Genomic DNA, 19,199 nt, shown 5'->3' on the forward strand with positions numbered 1-19,199 from the left:
CGGTGTGTGACAGGGGGTGGCCCCCCAACTCCCCAATCGGCCCTGCTCTGAGCCCGACCAGGGGCTGCACCTAGGGATTGGGCCTGCCCTCTGCCACCCGCGAGCAGGCCTAAGCCAGCAGGTCATTATCTCCCAAGGGGTCCCAGACTGCGAGAGGGCACAGGCCGGGCTTAGGGACCCCCCCTTCCCCCCGAGTGCACAAATTTTTGTGCACCGGGCCTCTTGTATATAATAAAAGGCTAATATGCAAATCAACCAAACGGCCGGTTGCTATGACACGCACTGACCACCAGGGGGCAGACGCTCAATGCAGGAGCTTCCCCCAGCCCGCAGGCCCCAGGCCAGCCAAAGTGGCCCTGATCGCCAGCCAGGCCTAGGGACCCTACCCATGCACAAATTTCATGCATCGGGCCTCTAGTATCTTATATTTCCATTGAAAAGTCATGACAAATCCACTGTAACTTCTTTTCTTTCCCTTTTCATTTTTGCCCCTGCACCTTACTAAGAACAACTTTCCTTTCCAAAACAGAGTAATCATTCCATTTCATTATTCATTCAACAAACCTTTATTATCACTATGTTGCAGGCACATACAATGATGAGTGCTAAGGTCACACCATTAAATACAAATCCTTAATTAGTACCCAAAGGAGATTATAATTAAGTTTGTGGTTAAAAGAAAAGAACTGCAGAGGTAAAAACTGCATTTTAAATTGCTAACTGCTCTTACAGAGTTAGGCCCCAAGACCACATGAGCTCAGAGGAGCGAGTAAGGTACTCCTAGGAAAATGGGGAAAGGCTTCACACATTTAGAGGAGCATTTTATTAAAGTCTTAAAAGATGGAGGATTTGCAGAGGAATTAGGGGAAGTGCATTTTTCTAGACAGAGAGAACAGCAAAGAAACGATCTTGGAGTTCTGAGAAGATGGGTACAGGTGGGGCTCTTGGTGGCCCCGTGTATTGAACTGGTAACAGTATTGAGTGGTAGAGATATGTTGCCTGGACCGAAAGCTCACTCAGTGACACAGCTGGCTGGGGTTAGGAGTGTCGTCTGTAGCATGGGAAATAGATGTACATGCGGGATAACCACTCTCTGGGATCCAGAAAGGGTGGACCCAGGTTGGGGAGGTGCAGCAAGAATTATGATGATCAGTTTGAGGATCTAATCAATGAAGGAAGCCAAGGGAGATTTTTAAGCCAGGATATGGCATAACCAGCCTTGTTTTTCTAAGGCATTCTGAAGAGTAATTGGGTTCAGAGGGAAGGGAGTGGGAGGTGGGAAGAGATTAACCGAAGAATTTATATGCATATATGCACAGCCTATGGACAAACAATAGTTCAGGGAAGGCCTGAGGAGGGGGCAGGAGCAGGGAAGAGGGGGTCAATGGGGAAAAAAGGAGGGCATCTATAAGATAAATTTTAAAAAAGAGTAAATTGAAATTGGAAGAAATTGGTCTTGAGGACCTGGTGAGGAAGCTGTTGCATACTAATCTGTTTATTTTTGCTCTATTGTGAATTATGGCCAGAGAGCAGATCCATACTTGCAGTGATACCGCCTTCAAAAATTTTTATCCATGTAAATTAAGGATGAATCGAATGCTGTTGCTCTTTTATAAAAGGTCTTTGGCAGTTTAATACCAGAACACTGCTAGTTAGTCCATCCTAATCAGATTTTCTTAAGGCTTCTGCTCCTTTAGCTGATGGCTCTTTAGCTTAATGGAAAAGGAAGAAGGATGTAATAATTCCAAGATTCCCGGGTTTGCAGTGACTGTACAGACAGGTTTGGCTGCCTCCACAAAACAGGGCAACTGTAAGTGACCGCAAGTCGCTGGGAGATGTGTTGTGCCTCCTGATCCTCCCAAGATATTAGCCCCCACCCCCTGAAGTATAAAGTGCCCTTTTAATATCCCTAGCTACAAGACAATGAACAATTATCTGGGGAGCAAGGAGAATTCTCTCTCATTTCTTTAAACTGTCATATAAGGAATAGTTGAAGTTTCTGGGAATATTTGGGACAGAGAAAGAAAGCCTTAGCTAGGACACAGTAGCTGCCTCAAGTATTTGAAGACCTGTCATAGAGAAGATGGCTTAGATTAACTAGCTCTGTGAGTCTACAGGAGGTAAGCCCAATTAGGAAGACCCCAGGAAGACCTAACATTTACTGTAGTCTGAAGTCAGCCAGGGCCAGCTCAGAATTAGAGTTCTGCTTGGTTGTATCTTTGCAGTGTTCTCTGGAATGGACATCAGGTGACCCTCCTTGGTATAGTACCTCAAACACAATGAAGTATTCCACAAATTGTCTTGATTATGATGAAGTGACTATCTCAGACATGCTGACTTGAAAGTTGATACGAGTAGACTATATTGCATCAATATTTAGAAAAACGAAGGGTGACTTCATGTGATGAAACAAAGTATGACTTTTGGGAAATATTTTTTCTATTCCTTAGGCTACCTTTACTTAAATCCATTGTTAATTCTATAGACCAATTAACCAGTTCTGAAATGGTATTATTAGTATGAGGCTAAATATAGATCTTTAAAGGAAGTTTTTACTTTAGGTTAAATTCTTGACCAATTGATTAGCTAATTAATTTTCAGATTTGACTCACAAGTTATATATAGAAATCTTTAAGTTGAATAAGCTTAAATCAGACTGTATTGAAATTGTTTTGTTTATCTCTCTCACTAGAGCAGCGGTTCTCAACCTGTGGGACATAACCCCTTTGCGGGTCAAACGACCCTTTCACAGGGGTCGCCTAACACCATCGGAAAACACATGTATAATTACATATTGTCTACAGTAGAAAAATTACAGTTATGAAGTAGCAACGAAAATAATTTTATGGTTGGGGTTCACCACAACATGAGGAACTGTATTAAAGGGTCACGGCATTAGGAAGGTTAGAACCACTGCACTAGACTATAAGGCCACTTTTCTACCTTTGGCACCTAGAAGGTACTCATGAAAACCAGTGGAATGAATGAGGTAATGCATGAATGAGTGCATGAATGAATGAACTTTTACCAGTATCTGAGACTCCTTGCCTTTTGCTGACTAATTCAATGGATGACTTATAAATGAGCAAACCTCCGACTTATTGATTTGCTTTTGTAAACAGTTCCTGGATTTTTGTTACCGCTGTGCTATAAAGACTGAAGTTATGGGTTTCTAGACAGTGTGTTCTAGTTTGCTTCACCACAGACTATACTCATGGCCCCAGCTAACCATGCCATAGGTGTAACCTTGTGGTCACCTTGGGGAGCAGTGTAGCTAAGGATCTCAGAAGAGACAAGCTTTAGTGATAAAATACTAACTCAGGTTCATCTACTAAAGCAGCGATTCTCAACCTTTTCATCTCGTGGCATACATAAACTACTTAATAAAATTCTGTGGCACACCAAAAATATATATTTTTTTACCCATCTGCCAAAAACAAACAAGAAAGGTATAATAATTTAGTTCATTCACACTGGACAGCTGTTGTTATGTTTCCTGTTGTCATTTTTTTTAATTTCACAATCTAAAGGAAAAAGAGGTCAGTGCCCCTGACTATTACATGTTTTAAAAATCATTGTGGCACAACAGTTGAAAATCACTGTACTAAAGAAAACATGTTATTATGGTAATATTAAGAAATTGTCAATAAAGGTGAATTATCAAAGTTTTGTAAAGTTTAGCATATTGAAAAATGATCTGGAAATATATTTCTGATATTTTTAATTATATTACAGTCTGAACCAGGGTTTCATAACACATTCTGAGTTTAATTGGGTAGGTGGTTTACATCAGCCACTGCGTAAGCCTAAATGATTATTCATTTAGCAATACTGAAAAGGTATTTCCTAACTTACCACCATTTTGAGTAGAGACATAACCGTAGCATGAATTGTGTTCCTTAAAGAGTTAAGGAAATGTAAGCTGAAGTGAAAATAGTGGTGTCACCTGCTTTATTCCCTGTAGGATTTTAAATTTCAGTCTTGGGTTTCTTAACCTGTCTGTTCCAGTGCCATTTGTCCCTGGGAGGTTCTGAGTGACTTTGGTGTGTGTGACTTTGCACCTTTCAAATTGTCTGCTCGCTGGCTGCACACAGCAGGGGCAGGCCTTTTCACCAGGACTCCACCCGCCACATCTGCCTCGCTGTTCCTTTAGTGAATATTCTAGGAGAGGCCTCAGATATTTCCTTTAAGATTAACTTTTGTCTCATTTCAAAAATGAAGTTCTGGTTCCCTTGTGTGTGTGGTTCTTTATAATTTTCCCACATTTTCTCGTGGCGTGAGGTTTTGCCTGAAAGGATATTGGTTATTTTTCTTCTTGGGAATGAAGTAGATCATGAGGCCAAGTCCATGTGCTGATATTTAGTTGTCTCTTTTAATAAGTACTAAATCTTGTCCCTGGACAGATAGAAGGGAATGTGCAGGACACTATCAATATTACCCAGAGGCTGAGTTCAGACCAGAGAAGCCCAGCCTTCTCCGTTAGGCGTTCTGGGGGACACAGATGACTCTGTCTTCATAGTCTACATGAATTAAGGGGAGCTGTCATTATAAAGACACACGGACATGAGCTTTGGACTTAAAAAGCACTTCACTGGGGAAGTATGGCCTGACCCCTTGATCCAGAATTTACATCCAAAACAGACCAAGGGTGAGACACTAAAATCATTCGAAACCCTCTCATTAAATATTTAATCTGGTTTTCCTTTTTCTCCCTACTCCCACTCTGACTCAGCAGAAGATTAGGATTCCTTGACTGGTCCTCACAATAGATTTACTTTAAAAAAAAAAAATACTCTGCCAGAGGCCAGGCACCCTCGGAATTGGTCATTTAACTCAACCACGTAGATGGCTTGATGGATTGCTCAGGGCACTCATATGTGGTTGTGTTGCTATGCTCTGTGTTCTGCCTTCCTTTCTCTCCTTGCTGGGAGGTTCCAGGGAGCAAGCCCCGCAGGCCTCCAGGAATAGAGATCCTGGCCAAGGCTCTGCAGAGTGAGCTGTTTGGGCACGTCTGGCTCCTCAGTGAGATTGGCAGCCCTGGAAGGCAAAAGCCACACCTTCCTCAGCTCTGGGTCCCATTCACTCAGCAGACATATGTGGAACACCTGGTGTGCCGGCACCAGAGCAGGCCCTGGGAATAGAAAGGTGATGGGGATGTACTCCTGGCTCTCAAAGAAACGCTGTTTATGACGAAAGAAACTTAGGGAGCAGCATCATCATGGCTGCATAGCATCAGTTTAACACTCACTGTGTGCCAGGTTTTGTGTTAGATGTTTAATAAGGACCACCCCAGTGAAGCTGTGACATGGGGCTGTTGGCACCTCCATTTTGCCATTGAGATAACTGAGGTCTCGAAAAATCATTTAACTGATACACAGACTGTAACAAGATCCTTTGAAAACAGGCAGTTCGATTTTAACGTTTAAACTCTTAACCACTAAATTATATAGCCAGGAGTGGTAATAGATGACTAAAGATATTATGGAATCATAGAGAAGGGAAGATATAATGTTTTTTTATTTGGGGTTCAAGGCCAAGTTACAAGAAAGTTTTCACAGGGTAACATGTAGGATCGTCCAAACCAGGCAAGAGAAGGAGAGTCCAGGCGGAGGGGGCGGCTTGGGGACAGCACAGGGGCCTGCGAGGTTCTGAGCAGGCTGAGGATGTGGTTTGAGCATTGTGCAATGTCAAGCACAGCAGTTAGACAGAGGAAATGATGGGTAACTAGAAAAATTTGAACTCCAGCCCCAGTCGGTGAGCTCAGTGGTTAGAGCCACGACCCATGCATTTCGGGGTCAGGGGTTCAATTCCCGTTTAAGGGCACGCATACCTCTGTTGCAGGTTTGATCCCCAGCCCCTGTCTGGATGCCTGCAGGAGTCAACCAATTGATATTGCTCCCTCCCTCCCTCCTGTACCCTCCCTTTCTTCCACTCTCTAAGAATCAATGGAAAATATATCCTCACGTGAGAATTAACCAAATAAATAAATAAAGTGAACTTCAGGCTGAAAAAATATAGCAAGTGTTTGATGGGTTTTAATCAGAGGAAGGGCGTAATTAGATCTCTATGTGTTTATTAAATTCGAATGACATACAGAATAGAGCCTTGGATGAGCCCCCAATAATGACTTCAGTGACACTGTTGTCCTGGAAGCAATATCAACTTACTATAACTCCTTTTTAAATCTTGTAATATGTATTAAGCATCTTTAAAAAGGTCTGTATTTTTAGCCTAGTAATTTCATGTCTGGGAATTTATGTTAAGGAAACAACACAGAATGCACGATAAGCCGTTAGACCAGCATTGGTGGTCATCGTTCAGAGTGTTAGAACATACTAATGAAATGGAATGAATAAGTAAATAATTGAATGGTGGGAAAGAGCGGGAATATTGGAAACCATAATAGAAGAGTGGTTAATATACATTCGCTGGGTAGTTATTGTGAATCCAGTTATAATGATGGTCTTGAAAATTTTTATGGTAACTGGAAAAAAAAGTAGAAAAGATACTTTATTATTATAGACTTGAGGCCTGATGCATGAAATTTATGCACTGAGGTGGGGGGAGGTCCCTCAAGCCCAGCCTACACCCTCTATAATCTGGGATCCCTCAGGGTGGCAGTCGGACATCCCTCTCACTATGGGGGACTGCTGGCTCCCAACTGCTCTCTTGCCTGCCAGCCTGATCACTTCCTAACCACTTCCCTACCAGCCTGATCGATGCCTAACTGCTCCCCTGCCAGCCCAATTGCCCCTAACTGCCCTCCCCTGCTGGCCTGATCGCCCACAACTACCCTCCCCTGCCGGACATCTTGTGGCTGTGGGCGCCGCCATCTTTGAGGGCAGAACAGTCAATTAGCACATTCCCTCCTTATTGGATGTGGGTGCAGCCATCTTTGTGACTATGTGAGGGTCTATTAGCATATTCCCTCTTTATTAGATAGGATTGATTCCAATTCATACCTATGTTTACATAACAAACTTGAAGAAATACAGCAAATTATAATGGTGGGGTTTTGTCCTCTGTTCTCTATTTTCTCAATATTCTTCAATATACTTAATTCATTTGTATAATAGGAAAAGGTAAAACTTTTGACTATTAATTTTGCACTTATGTTTGAGGTATCTGATAGATGAAAGTGACAATAAATAGTAAACAATTAGAAATAGGTTTGGTATTCAACTCTGGGTTTACACATCAGAGATATTCAATAAGTGTCAACTGAATGGAAGTTCTAACCATTTTTCTTTCTTTTGGGTCAAAATCCTATTAAAATGTATTAGAAGTTTTACCATCATTTGAACAAGGCTTATATTAAAGGAAGGGGTGGGGGGACTCTTTCCTTTTTCAACTCCAAACCTGAAGCCGTTGAAGGGAATCTCCTTTCATGCAAAAGTAAATTTAACCGGCCAATCTCAAGTAACATAGAAATACTTTATTTCAAACACGTATCATTTCATAAAGTTACTTTTTCATGTTGTACAAAGAGAACATTGATCGCTTGCCTTAATGCCAGTATCGTTTTTCTTCCGTAGCCGTTCTTACTCAAGGGTCCAGGGTCTGCTCTCGCAGTTTTCAAATTCAATGAAATAGAAGCCAGAGGCATATTTAACCTGTTGAATGTTGACGAATTTTGAACTCTTGAGCCATTTGATTATCCAAGTATTTTCTAATGAGAGGGCTTCAGTCCATTAGTCTGTGTGCCAGCACACTCACTGTGTGCCTCGGCAGGTGTGCTTCGGTTTAAGATCGCTTCTTTGGGGGTGCAGAGTGGTATTTAAAAGAAAGGGTTGTTTTTCACTGTGACTGTAATAAATTGGAAACATGCTTACAGTCGGGGTGGGGGCAGCATGTGATGGTCTTCTCATTGTTTCTGTGCCGTGAGGACAGGGACCATGACCAGCACTCAGTTCCTCAGGGGTCTCTTTCACTAGTCGTATCTATCACATCACCTGGCTCGAGGGATCTGAAACATGAACGTGACAGTAAACAGTCAGCAACTTGAAATAGGCTTGCTGTTCAGCTCTGGGTTTGTTCATTTCCTAGTGGGCGTTGGATTAGTTCATCCAATACCACGAGTAGTGGGACCCCACTGAAGTGGAACTTTGGTAACCTAGTGTATGATGTGATATGGCCAGGAAGTAGGGACGTAAGAAATGCCCATGGCCTGCAGCACGATGTTCGGCGCCCCTCCAAATCAGGAGTCACTCGGAGGGGGATCTCAAGGCCAGAGCGAGGGCCTTCAAAATCACATCAACCTGCATCTGCCAAGCACTTCCTACGGGGAAGGCGATGGAATTAGGGTCCATAGAGACAAGAAACGAAAAGAAAAGAAGGGAGGGAGGGAGGAAGGAAGGAAGGAAGGAAGGAAGGAAGGAAGGAAGGAAGGAAAGCACAATGTGGCCTTTTCACACAAGGGAGTTGCCATTATAAACAGTGTCTGGGGGGAGGAATAATCATGATAACATTATGGGACATTTACTGTGTTAGGTACCGTTCTGTGTGCTGTGTGTCATCTGGTTAATGCTGTCATCCGCCGTCCCAGACAGGTACAAGGACCGTGTTTATTTTCTAGATCTGGAAACTGAGGCCCATGGGAATCCAGAGTCTGCGACTTCAGACCCAGGCGTTCTGACTCCGGAGTCCTTTTAAGCATTACGCTACTAGTATATTGCCTCCCACACAGATTTTATATTTCCGGACCTCGGAGGGAGGGGGAAGAAAAATGTAAGAGTATGCTGGGCAGAGCACAGCTTGTCTGTGATGGATTCCTTCTACCTGATCACTTGCATTCTTGTAAAATTTGAAATACACAGAGAATCTTCTTGTTTGTTCTCAGCTATTTGGCCTAGGATGGCGTGGAGTGCTCTTGTCATGCAAACCTGTCTTTAATCTGATCCTAAGTATTCTTGACTTGGGGCTGAGTGGACCTAAGGGATGATTTTTGTTTGGGTTCTAAAGACTTAGCCCAGAAACATTTTCTTTCTGGACTTGCTACCTGAAATATGGTCAGCTGAGCAGTTACCGGCTGGCCTTTGATCCTGTTAGAGAGTTCTGAATTGGTGGCCCGGACCCTTGAATGAAATCTGATAGTAAAATAACACCAAGCTCAAGTCACAGAAGAGTGTCGTGTAATATACATGGCCAGGAAAAACAAGATTTAGGAAAAAGAAAATGAGTTTCAATTGGCTTCTTTGCTCACTGGGGACTTTGTTTCCACTCTCGAGTGATTCTTCACCTGCCTCTTCACATAGCAGAGGCACAGCCAGCACAAAACCTCTGACTCCAACCGAGAGATCTTAGGAGCTATGGGAGCTTGAGAAACAGCAGCACTCCTCATCACAAACAAAATTGAGTTTCTCAGAGTCAGGTGCTGCTCTGATGTCATCTCCCCACACCATGTTATCTTCCAAGAGTTCTCGCTTCATCACATTTGGCCTCTTTTGAGGGAGGCGGACCCCGTGGCCTTGGGCGCACAGCTAGACTATGTCTTCGCAGTCCTCGTGTTTCCTTAAGAGGGGCCTGTGGGCCTTCTCTCTCTGCCCTCTCCCCAGGGGCCAGCTTTCAGCAATTACAGGAACTACGTCAGCTGTTACAGAAACACAGTAGTTCAGCTCGCTTACGGATTCACTTAGCCAGTGTTTATTGGCAGCTTCCTACGTGCCCGAGCCTGCCCTGGACTGGGGTGAGAGTGAATGCCTCCTTAAATTCCATGCCTACATGTCTCACTTGCCTCATCCTACTCCTGGCCTTGTGCCCGAGCACGGTGTAGGACAGCAGGCTCACAGAGCTGATCAAGGTATGGTCTTTACCCCCCATACCGACAGTCCAGTGGCAGACACACAGTGAACCAGTGGATGTTGTTACTGTCTCAAACTGTAAATTAAGCCATTCTACACATTTTTTTTTCCATTTTGAGTAGCTGTCTTACATAATAAACCCAAAACAGAAAAAACAAACAAACAAACCCACCTCCCCCTACCCCCCCCCCACACACAATATGGATATATAATTTCCTTTAAAATTGCTTACAGATTTGGCTGCAAAAAAATATTCAGATATTACCAAACTCTCAGGATTAACCTAGGGAAGACTGTTTTAAATGCTGTTATTCACCAACTGAGTAGAAGAGTAACACTCTTCTTTTTTTTGTCTTAATGAGAATAATTATAATAAACACAAAGGTGAAAGTAAGTCAACTGTAAGTGGTCATACCATCTCATTGCTTTGAAAGTGCTTTCTTAAAATTATAGTCAGTCAAATAGTCATTTGGAGAAGGGAGAATGAATTTCCCTTTTGGTTTCTAACTTTGCTTTTTTGGAATCGCACCGCAAAACGCCTTTGTGACAATATCGAGATGGGAGACAGGATGTAGGCATGCATTTTTATTGCCCAGTTTTGTAACTCAACTTCTGAGCAAGCATGATGTTTCTTCACCCTGCTTACCTGTCCTCTCTCTTCTTAATAAAGTCTGATTTGGATGTCGGGAGAGCCATTCAGACTGTTCAATCACGTGTTCCCTTCTGTCCAGCCTGTGTTGACCTTGGGTGCATATATCTAGTATTTGGGAAGGTCCTTCTGGTCAAAGATGTTTCTTTTATTAGGTGTGCTGGCCTTCTGTTGTGTTACATACTACATTCTCCTATTTCTAGTCAGTGGGCTTTTTAAGATGTAAATAACTTAGGAACAAGTTTCTATTACATTTTAAAATATTCTTTCTTAATTTCTTCTTAATTACAGAGCAAAGAGATTGCATTTCAACTTCATGAGGATTTAATGAAGGTTCTTAATGAGCTGTATACGGTAAGCACATAATCTTTCTTCTTTTGCAAGACTCTTTGGTTTAGAATTATGGTTTGCAGAAATACTGCTTTTATTAGAACTCATTCCAAGCTAGGGTGTTGACGGATGCTTGTCCAGTTGAAATAATGAACCAAGTGGATAGATGCACACTGCTGTATTCTTTTGCCATTGCCTCCCAATTTGGGGAGACTGCATTCAGGTAAGTATGTATATGCAGTTATCACACTTTAAGAAACTAGATTATAGGTGTTCTAATATGACATGTTTTTAATTGGTTGGATCATATGTGATCTGTACATTTTTTTCAATTCCAGATATTTGGTTTTAAATTGTTACCATTTTAAATTAGTCATTCTGGTATTTGAGAAATTTAGAATTGCTTTATTCTGGTACTTGAATTTTTTTTTTCCATTTCAGTGAAATTGTTTAGGACTTACTATATTAAAATTAGTTTGGGGGGAGGTATCTTTTTTTTTTTTAATTGACCTCAGAGAGAGGAAGAGGGAGAGAGAGAGAGAGAGAGAGAGAGAGAGAGAGAGAGAGAGAAACATTGATGTGAGAGAAACATTGATCGGTTGGTTCCATCATGTGTCCTTACTGGGGATCGAACTGGAAACCTGGGTATGTGCCCTTACTGGGAATTGAACCTGCCACCTTTTGGTATATGTAGCTCCGCTCCAATGAACTGAGCCACTCCAGCCAGGGCAGGAGGTTTCTATTTTTGTCAATAATTTGCTTTTCTGAATTTACATTTTATTCAGGCCACTGTATATAAATTACATAACTCAAAATTATTTTAAGAAAACCAAAATCAATGAGGTTACAAGTTGGAATTAGTCATATGTCTATGTAAATTTGTTTTATATTTAATGATCATACTATTAAATGCAAATTCCCTTTGGAGGAATTTGATGAGTTTTTATTTTACAATACATAATAACTTAATGAGAAATGAAAAATAATAATCTGTTCTAACTATAGATATTTGTATTTGCACTGCACAAGATTATTTGAATTTTTCTTAACAGGCAAATTAAACCTGATACTTAGTATTAAAATGTTTCTTTTTTTTTAATATATTTTATTGATTTTTTACAGAGAGGAAGGGAGAGAGATAGAGAGTTAGAAACATCGATGAGAGAGAAACATCGATCAGCTGCCTCCTGCACATCTCCCACTGGGCATGTGCCCACAACCCAGGTACATGCCCTTGACCGGAATCGAACCTGGGACCTCTCAGTCCGCAAGCCGACGCTCTATCCACTGTGCCAAACCGGTTTTGGCTTAAAATGTTTCTTGATTTACAATTTCTTTTGTTCCCAAAAATCCATGTGTATAATATGCAGTTTGGGGAATTAAATTGTTTTTAATGCTCCATTGATACTTGCTAATTAAAAGAACCCATAGTTTTAAACTTTTATGAAATTAGTGCTATTCTTATAAAACTCACTTTCCAATTTTTTGTGTGATACGTTTATATTTTTTGTAGCATGTTTTCTACACCTGTGTGGTTATGAATTTAATGGACAGTTTTATGTCCAGTTTTCTGTCCAACAGTTAGTTCCTCCTGCAACATGCAACTTTCAACTTTACATACAAAAGACCCCTGGCATAAGGTCATATCCATATTTTAAAATACCTAATGAAGTAGAGTTGACTGTAAAGGCCATTTATTAGCCTGTGGTTTATTAATTTCTGACAACCCAGGCATCAACCATTTCCAGAAACTCTGGATATAGAATTCAACAGTTAAATGAGCATTGTGCCCCTGAGGCCTCCAGAAAAGAAACCGTATCTCATCTTCCATTGAACCATTTTACGATAAGGGCTTCATGGCGCTTCTTCGGGACTCCCTTTGTTTGGGCATTGTTTAAAAAAAAAATCTGGTGGTTGTCATGGCAGTCAGAGACAAGAGCCTGTTGATTATGGTCTGAAATTAGTAGTACTAGTCAAAACAGTGGTGGCAAAGATAAACGATCGTTGAATATGAGAAGTCAGTAAACTGTTATGAAAACTTTATCTCAGTGAGAGATGTGTTTAGTGAAATTTTTCCTGGATTCGACCTATCAAGTGGACTCAGACATTTAGAAACTGCGTGGTTGAATCAAGTCAGCTGACACCTCAGAACTCTCATCAGGATTAGTCTGAAAGCCTGGGGGAGCCAGGTCTTAGAAATGGCCGCCAGAGTTCAAATGACCCTCTCGGAGTCATTGACCTCTCAGAATCAGCTGAGGAATTAAAGCAGGGGTCCTCAAACTACGGCCCACGGGCAACATGCAAATACAAATATTGCATTCGTTCCCGTTTTGTTTTTTTACTTCAAAATAAGATATGTGCAGTGTGCATAGGAATTTGTTCGCGGGTTTTTTTTAAAATTATAGTCCAGCCCTCCAATGGTCTGAGGGACAGTGAACTGGCCCCCTGTTTAAAAAGTTTGAGGACCCCTGAATTAAAGGGTAGAGGAGACAAGCAATGAGTTGTTATTGTTGTTTTCTTTTTTAATCCTCACCCGAGGATATTTTTTCCCATTGATTTTTAGAGAGAGTGGAAGGGAGGGAAGGGAAAGAAAGGGGGGGTGGGGGAGAGAGAAACATTGATGCCAGAGAGACACATCAACTGGTTGCCTCCTGCACACGCCCAGACTGGGCTGTGAATTGAAACCTGTAACCCAGGTAGATGCCCTTGATCGGGAATCGAACCCATGACCAAGATCCTTTGGTCCAAGGGCTGACACTGTTAACCATTAGCCATACTGGCCAGGACAGCAGTGACTTTTTAATTAGGTACACTGTAGAGCACTTTGAGTTCTTTAAAAAAAAATTTTTTTTTTACTTTATCCAGAGTACATGCTCAGCTGGGGTCAGAGTTCATGTTTTGCAGGCAAAAGACCTTCATGCTACACACACACACACACACACACACACACACACACACACACACACGTCTTTTACTCAAAAAGATGATGTTTGGTTTCTCTGACACTTTATGTTCGGATATACAAATTCTGTCTTGTTCAAATGAAATCTATCCATTATATGTACTGTTTACATTCAGAAAGTGAGAAAAGGTGAGGAGTATTTGATCTGTGGGCCAGGAGTTTGGAAAACGTAGTTTAGGTTTCTTATTCAATTACTGACTGGCCATGAACACATAACCTGATTTGCACCATGCCTAGAATTTTGTACAACCAATCTATACTAATAAAAGGGTAATATGCTAATTATACCGGATAGACCAGACATCTTCAGGTTGTCCAGTCCTCCTTCCAGACAAAGCCACAGTGGCAGTGGGGGCCAAGGCAGAGGTGGTTAGGGTGAATTATGAGAAGGATGTCCGACTGCCAGTTTAGGCCCTGTGGGATCGGGCCTAAACCAGCAGTCAGACATCCCCCCAGGGGGTCCCAGATTGGAGAGGGTGCAGGCTGGGCTGAGGGACCCCTCCCCCCCCATGTACAAATTTTGTGCACCAGCCCTCTAGTCTATATATATAAAAGCCTAATATGCAAATTATCCCCAGGGGATTTCAACAGGGAGACCAGTCACTCGCTATGGTGGCTGCACTGACCACCAGTGGGTGGCACAGAATGAAGGAAGGCCCTGGCCAGCAGCCAGCAGCAGGGGAAGGGAGGCCCCAGCTGGCAGCTGGAAGACTCCAAGTGGCCCTGATCTCCAGCCAGGCCTAGGACCCTACCCATGCACGAATTTCATGCACTGGGCCTCTAGTCTATAATAATAAAAGTGTAATATGCAAATCGACTGAACAGCCAAACAGGGACCAACCTTCTGGACGACCTCCCAGACGAAGCCCGGGCTGCGAGGGCCATCGTAGCTGGGGCTGCGAGGGCCTGCCCTTGCACGAATTTTGTGCATCAGCCCTCTAGTGGTGCAATAATGATTTCTGAATGACAGGTGTAAAATAAGTAGCCTCAGGGAATTGAGGATGCTGTTTAATTGCCTTTTCAGACAGATATTCACTCCTTCCCTTCTCTTTGTCCTGGATACTCCTTGGGAGTTGACAGTGAAAATTCTGAGTATATGACTTTCCTTCTACCGGGAGAGAGCTTGGTACTACATTAGAGTCTACCCTAGTAGTGGGCAGCATTCTCTTGTGTGGACTTCTTTACCCCAAAATATTTCTCCCAGAGGTCTGCATATTATGCCGAACATGATGCCAGAAAGCTTTGTCTTAAATAAATTGTAAACAGCCAAGAACAGGAAGAGATCCTTTAGGATCAGTATACTAGTACCTTAGTGCAGACCAGACTTTTCAGATTCTCTGAGCACAGGTTGTGCGCATCAGGCATAAAGGTGTGGCCTTCTGAGCAGGGAAGATGGGGGTCGAGGCCGCAGAGCGCCATCTTGAAGAGGAGGGAAGGTTTCCAGTATTTTGCCTCAGTCTTGCCTTTATTTGCAGAAACAGGGCCTCCGAATGGTTTCAAGCCTTCGTTTTAATTCGTAGTAGACCATAAGGGTCAGCCACAGCAGTTAGCATTCATTTGGCTTTGAGTGACAGGAACTCAAAATAATAGCATAAACAAAATAGAGGTTTATAGTGTCTCTCCCATAAAAGAAGTTCAGAGACTGGCATCCCCGGGCTGGTCAGGAGGTTATATAAAGCCATCGGAGATCAGGCTCCTCTGAATCCACTGTTCAGAGAAACCTAATCGTAACCTCTGTCCTCATAACTCAGGTTCGTTCTTAGAGCTCCAGCAGGTACATCTGCATGCATGAAATGGAGAAAGGGAAGAAGGGCGGGGCCCCTGTCTCTTCAGGGGACTTACTGAAAGTCTCATGTAACACTTTCACCTACGTCTCATTGGTCAGAACTTAGAACATGGTTCCACCAGGCTTTTAGCTAACTGTCCAGATCATTCCTCACCAGTTACAAATTGGGGATTCTGTTAATTTGAGAGAGAAAGGGAGGTATTTGTAAGTGACGAGCCATGCCTGTCAGTGTAGCTAACATTTATGCATGCTTATTAGGTATGTGCTACTTACTGTGCTAAGCACATTGGTGCTTGCCTTATCTCATGCAGTCCTCACAGTATTTCTATGAGGTAGTTACTATCATTATTCCCGTTGTACAGAAAAAGGAAACTAAGGCTCAGAGAGGCTTGCCCCAGGTTGCCCAGTAAGTAGTAGAGTGGGAGCTCAAGTCCAGATCCAGAGCCCACATATTAGTTGTTTTAACCAAAGCATAGGTAAAAAATTGAATATGTGATTCGCTGGCAACCTGACTGCTTAGGAATGTTGCTTTAAATGATCTCACAGATGGAACTCATTGGGCTAAAAAGTGAACCAAGATCCTCAGACTCTCTTTCTGGGCCTATTTCACTAGTCTTTTGGGTTTAACTTTTGAAAGAGAATCAAAGTAGGGTTAAGAAAACAGGGAGAGCACTGTGCTATAAGAAACAAAAATGACTGGACTGGCAGTCAGCAAACTCGTATCTGAATTTCAGATCACTTAGCCAACCTGGGGAGCTGTATCACTCTGTGGTTTCCATAACCAAGGAGATGGAAATATATTTATATATTATATAAGTACTTATATTTACATACATATATGGAGAGAGAGAGAGAGAGAGAGAGAGAGAGAGAGAGAGAGAGAGAGAGAGAGAGATGCAGTCAACAGCTGGAGGGCCAGATTATAGTTCCACTTTGAGTCCAAAAGCCTAAGAAAGAACCAGGAGATCCGATGGTGTAAGTTCAACCATAAGTGCAAGTCCAAAGCAGGAGATGCCCAGGTCTCCCCCATCCTCAGAGTGAGGCAGTGAGAGCACATTTTCTCCTTCTCAGCCCTTTTGTTCTCTTCAGCCCCTCAACAGATTGGATGAGGCTCACCCACATTATTACAAAGACTATTTATTCAACAAACGTTTTTTTGAATGCCTGCTACTATGCCAGGAACTTTGAGATGTTCTGGGGATATGGCTGTGAATAAAAACAGACCGTATACTTCCTCTCAAGGCATTCATATTCTAGAGAGGAGAAACAGACAGTGAACAAATAAATGTATAGTGTGACAGGTGTGAGTGCTAAGAGGAAAAAGAAAGCTGAGTTACTATAGATGATAAAGCAGTCAGAGCCGTGCCAGGCACCTAGAAGCTTAATGAATGTTAGAGTCAGTGTCATCTCTGTCATCAGGAGAGTGGAATGATAGCAGCTGCTCCTCTGCCTCTCAGATCAGGGATGACACTGGCAGTGATCACAGATGTGTGTGTGTGGCTTTTCCTTGTAGTAGGTGTATATGACTTTTGTACAGAAAGAAAAAGGAAAGTAACTTCCCCTAAGCAAACCCAATCAATAGTAAATGTGAACAGCGCTGTGATTGGTTAGTGGGGACGTAAATACAGAAAAACGGTGACACAAAAGGTTAGAGGAAAGAGGCAAAACAAAATTTGCTTTCCTCAACCTTAAAGGGCTCATCATAAAACAGTGGTGTAGAGTGCTAAGCCTGTCCCCTAATACCAAAATCTCAAAAGGTTATGGTTGTAGTTATTTGACCTATATTAATGTTTCTTTCCTTTGGGCTTTGCAGCATTAATTTCGGCATTTAAAAAAAACACACACACACAGCAAACTCTAATAGAGATGAACATAGACGTCATGATAAATCCACATGAAATTGATTGCTAATTATGTGTAATTGATTATCACACTTGCTATATATCAGTGACACACATGGCTAAGCCATAGTCAAGAGCTAATCCATTCTCAAGTTCCATTAAACGAAGAGGAGAAAGCTGAGAGAATGAAGATTTATCCAACCCTTATAGGGAGTCAAGACAGTATCCCCATTCCTTTCTCGCAGCAGCCCTGTGAGGCATGTATTCCTAATCCAGTTTTAACAAGTGGGACCAGGGACTCAGAATAATTAGCTCAGGGTCACACAGACAGTAAATAAACGCTCCAAAATCTAAACCCAGTTCCTGTCTGGAGGCCCATCACCTGCCCACTGGGCAGCTGCCTTCGGGCAGGATGTGCAAGGCCAGTGGGAGGAGGAAGGGTAGAACCCTATCTAACAGATAAGGCTCAAACTGCATGTTCTGATTGACACTTGTCAAAACTTGATTGACCTTTCCAGACTATGGATATGGGTCACAACAAGGGCAAACCCAAATGGCTTTCCACATTCGGTTTTTATATCAGCGTATGTTCATTTGGGCTGCCTCTTTAAAACAACATCTCTCATTTAGCTCTAGTGTTCTATGTGTCAGCACCACCTGCTTAGCTGTGTGCTCATGCACAGTGATTACTGCTAAGCTTCCATGACCGGATACTCCATTCACCCTTGCTTTTTTCCTTCTGAGCTCTAGCTTCGATTTGTCTGACCAAGTTTGATCCTAGAGGATGGAAGCTGTCCTAGCACAAAGCCAGAGGCTGCCGGGCGTCTTGTACAGAAGTTATTTGGAAAACGGGTTGCCAAGTGCCCTCATCGCCTCTGGCCTTTGTGTACCTTTGAAACACATTTCTCTTTAAAAATGGTAAAATAAAAAGCTAATTATTTTTTAGAGGAGATGGGAGGGAAGGCACTGTTTGTTATTTCAAGCCCTTCCCTGCAAACTCGGCCTCGGAGGACTGCTGAAGAAAGCTTTTCTGGCTGGCTCTGTGAGCCTCCCAAGACCCGGAGTTAATGCATTCTTCGCTAAGGCAGAAACATGCCCAAGGCAAGGTGGAGAAGTCATTCCGAGAGAGCCCAAGGTACTCGCCACCCACCCCCTATCAGAAGATTTGTCTCTGAGCCTCAAAGAGGTTTTTTATTTTTATATTTTGGTTAAGTCGTTATTTTAGCTCAAGGGCATTTGAAGTATTGGAAGTATATAGTTAATGCATTCTTCGCTAAGGCAGAAACATGCCCAAGGCAAGGTGGAGAAGTCATTCCGAGAGACTTGCCACCCACCCCCTATCAGAAGATTTGTCTCTGAGCCTCAAAGAGGTTTTTTATTTTTATATTTTGGTTAAGTCGTTATTTTAGCTCAAGGGCATTTTAAGTATTAGAAGTATATATTTCTGTAGTGAAAATGAAAATTCATTCCTTTGAGACGGACTACAAAGAAGTCTGGGTCTTAGAACAAAACCCTGAACAAAGAGAGAGAAGGCATAAAGGATGTGTAAAAAGCGCCCAAATTAAAAGCCTCTGTGGAATACCTCTGCGATGCCACCTGGAAAGCTTTGTTAAAAAGCACTCTATTTAGAGATCTCGGGCTGATGAAGTGTTTCCATATAGCCTTTCCCTGGCTTTCTTACTAGACACTTAGATGGAAAGAAAGAGAAGTGTTGGGATCATAGCACTCGGCCAACTTCTGGGTTCTGATCCTGGTGTTGACAATAGGTTAGCTAATTTATCCTGGCTTCATTTTCCTGCCAAAGTGATTGGGATTAATAAAATTCACATTG

General features: G+C 42.4%; 1 protein-coding gene across 2 annotated transcripts in view; it reads left to right on the forward strand.

The window, feature by feature from the left end:
• Window positions 1–19,199, forward strand: part of SRGAP1 (SLIT-ROBO Rho GTPase activating protein 1) — a 275,029-nt gene that overhangs the window by 157,359 nt on the left and 98,471 nt on the right. For both annotated transcript variants that reach the window (XM_006769612.2, XM_006769613.2), the window contains exon 4: window positions 10,741–10,803. In XM_006769612.2, coding sequence (XP_006769675.1) covers window positions 10,741–10,803 — 63 coding nt within the window. The remainder of the gene's footprint in view (window positions 1–10,740; window positions 10,804–19,199) is intronic.

The sequence above is a fragment of the Myotis davidii genome, unplaced genomic scaffold, assembly GCF_000327345.1.
Source record: "Myotis davidii unplaced genomic scaffold, ASM32734v1 scaffold523, whole genome shotgun sequence".
NCBI lineage: Eukaryota > Metazoa > Chordata > Mammalia > Chiroptera > Vespertilionidae > Myotis > Myotis davidii.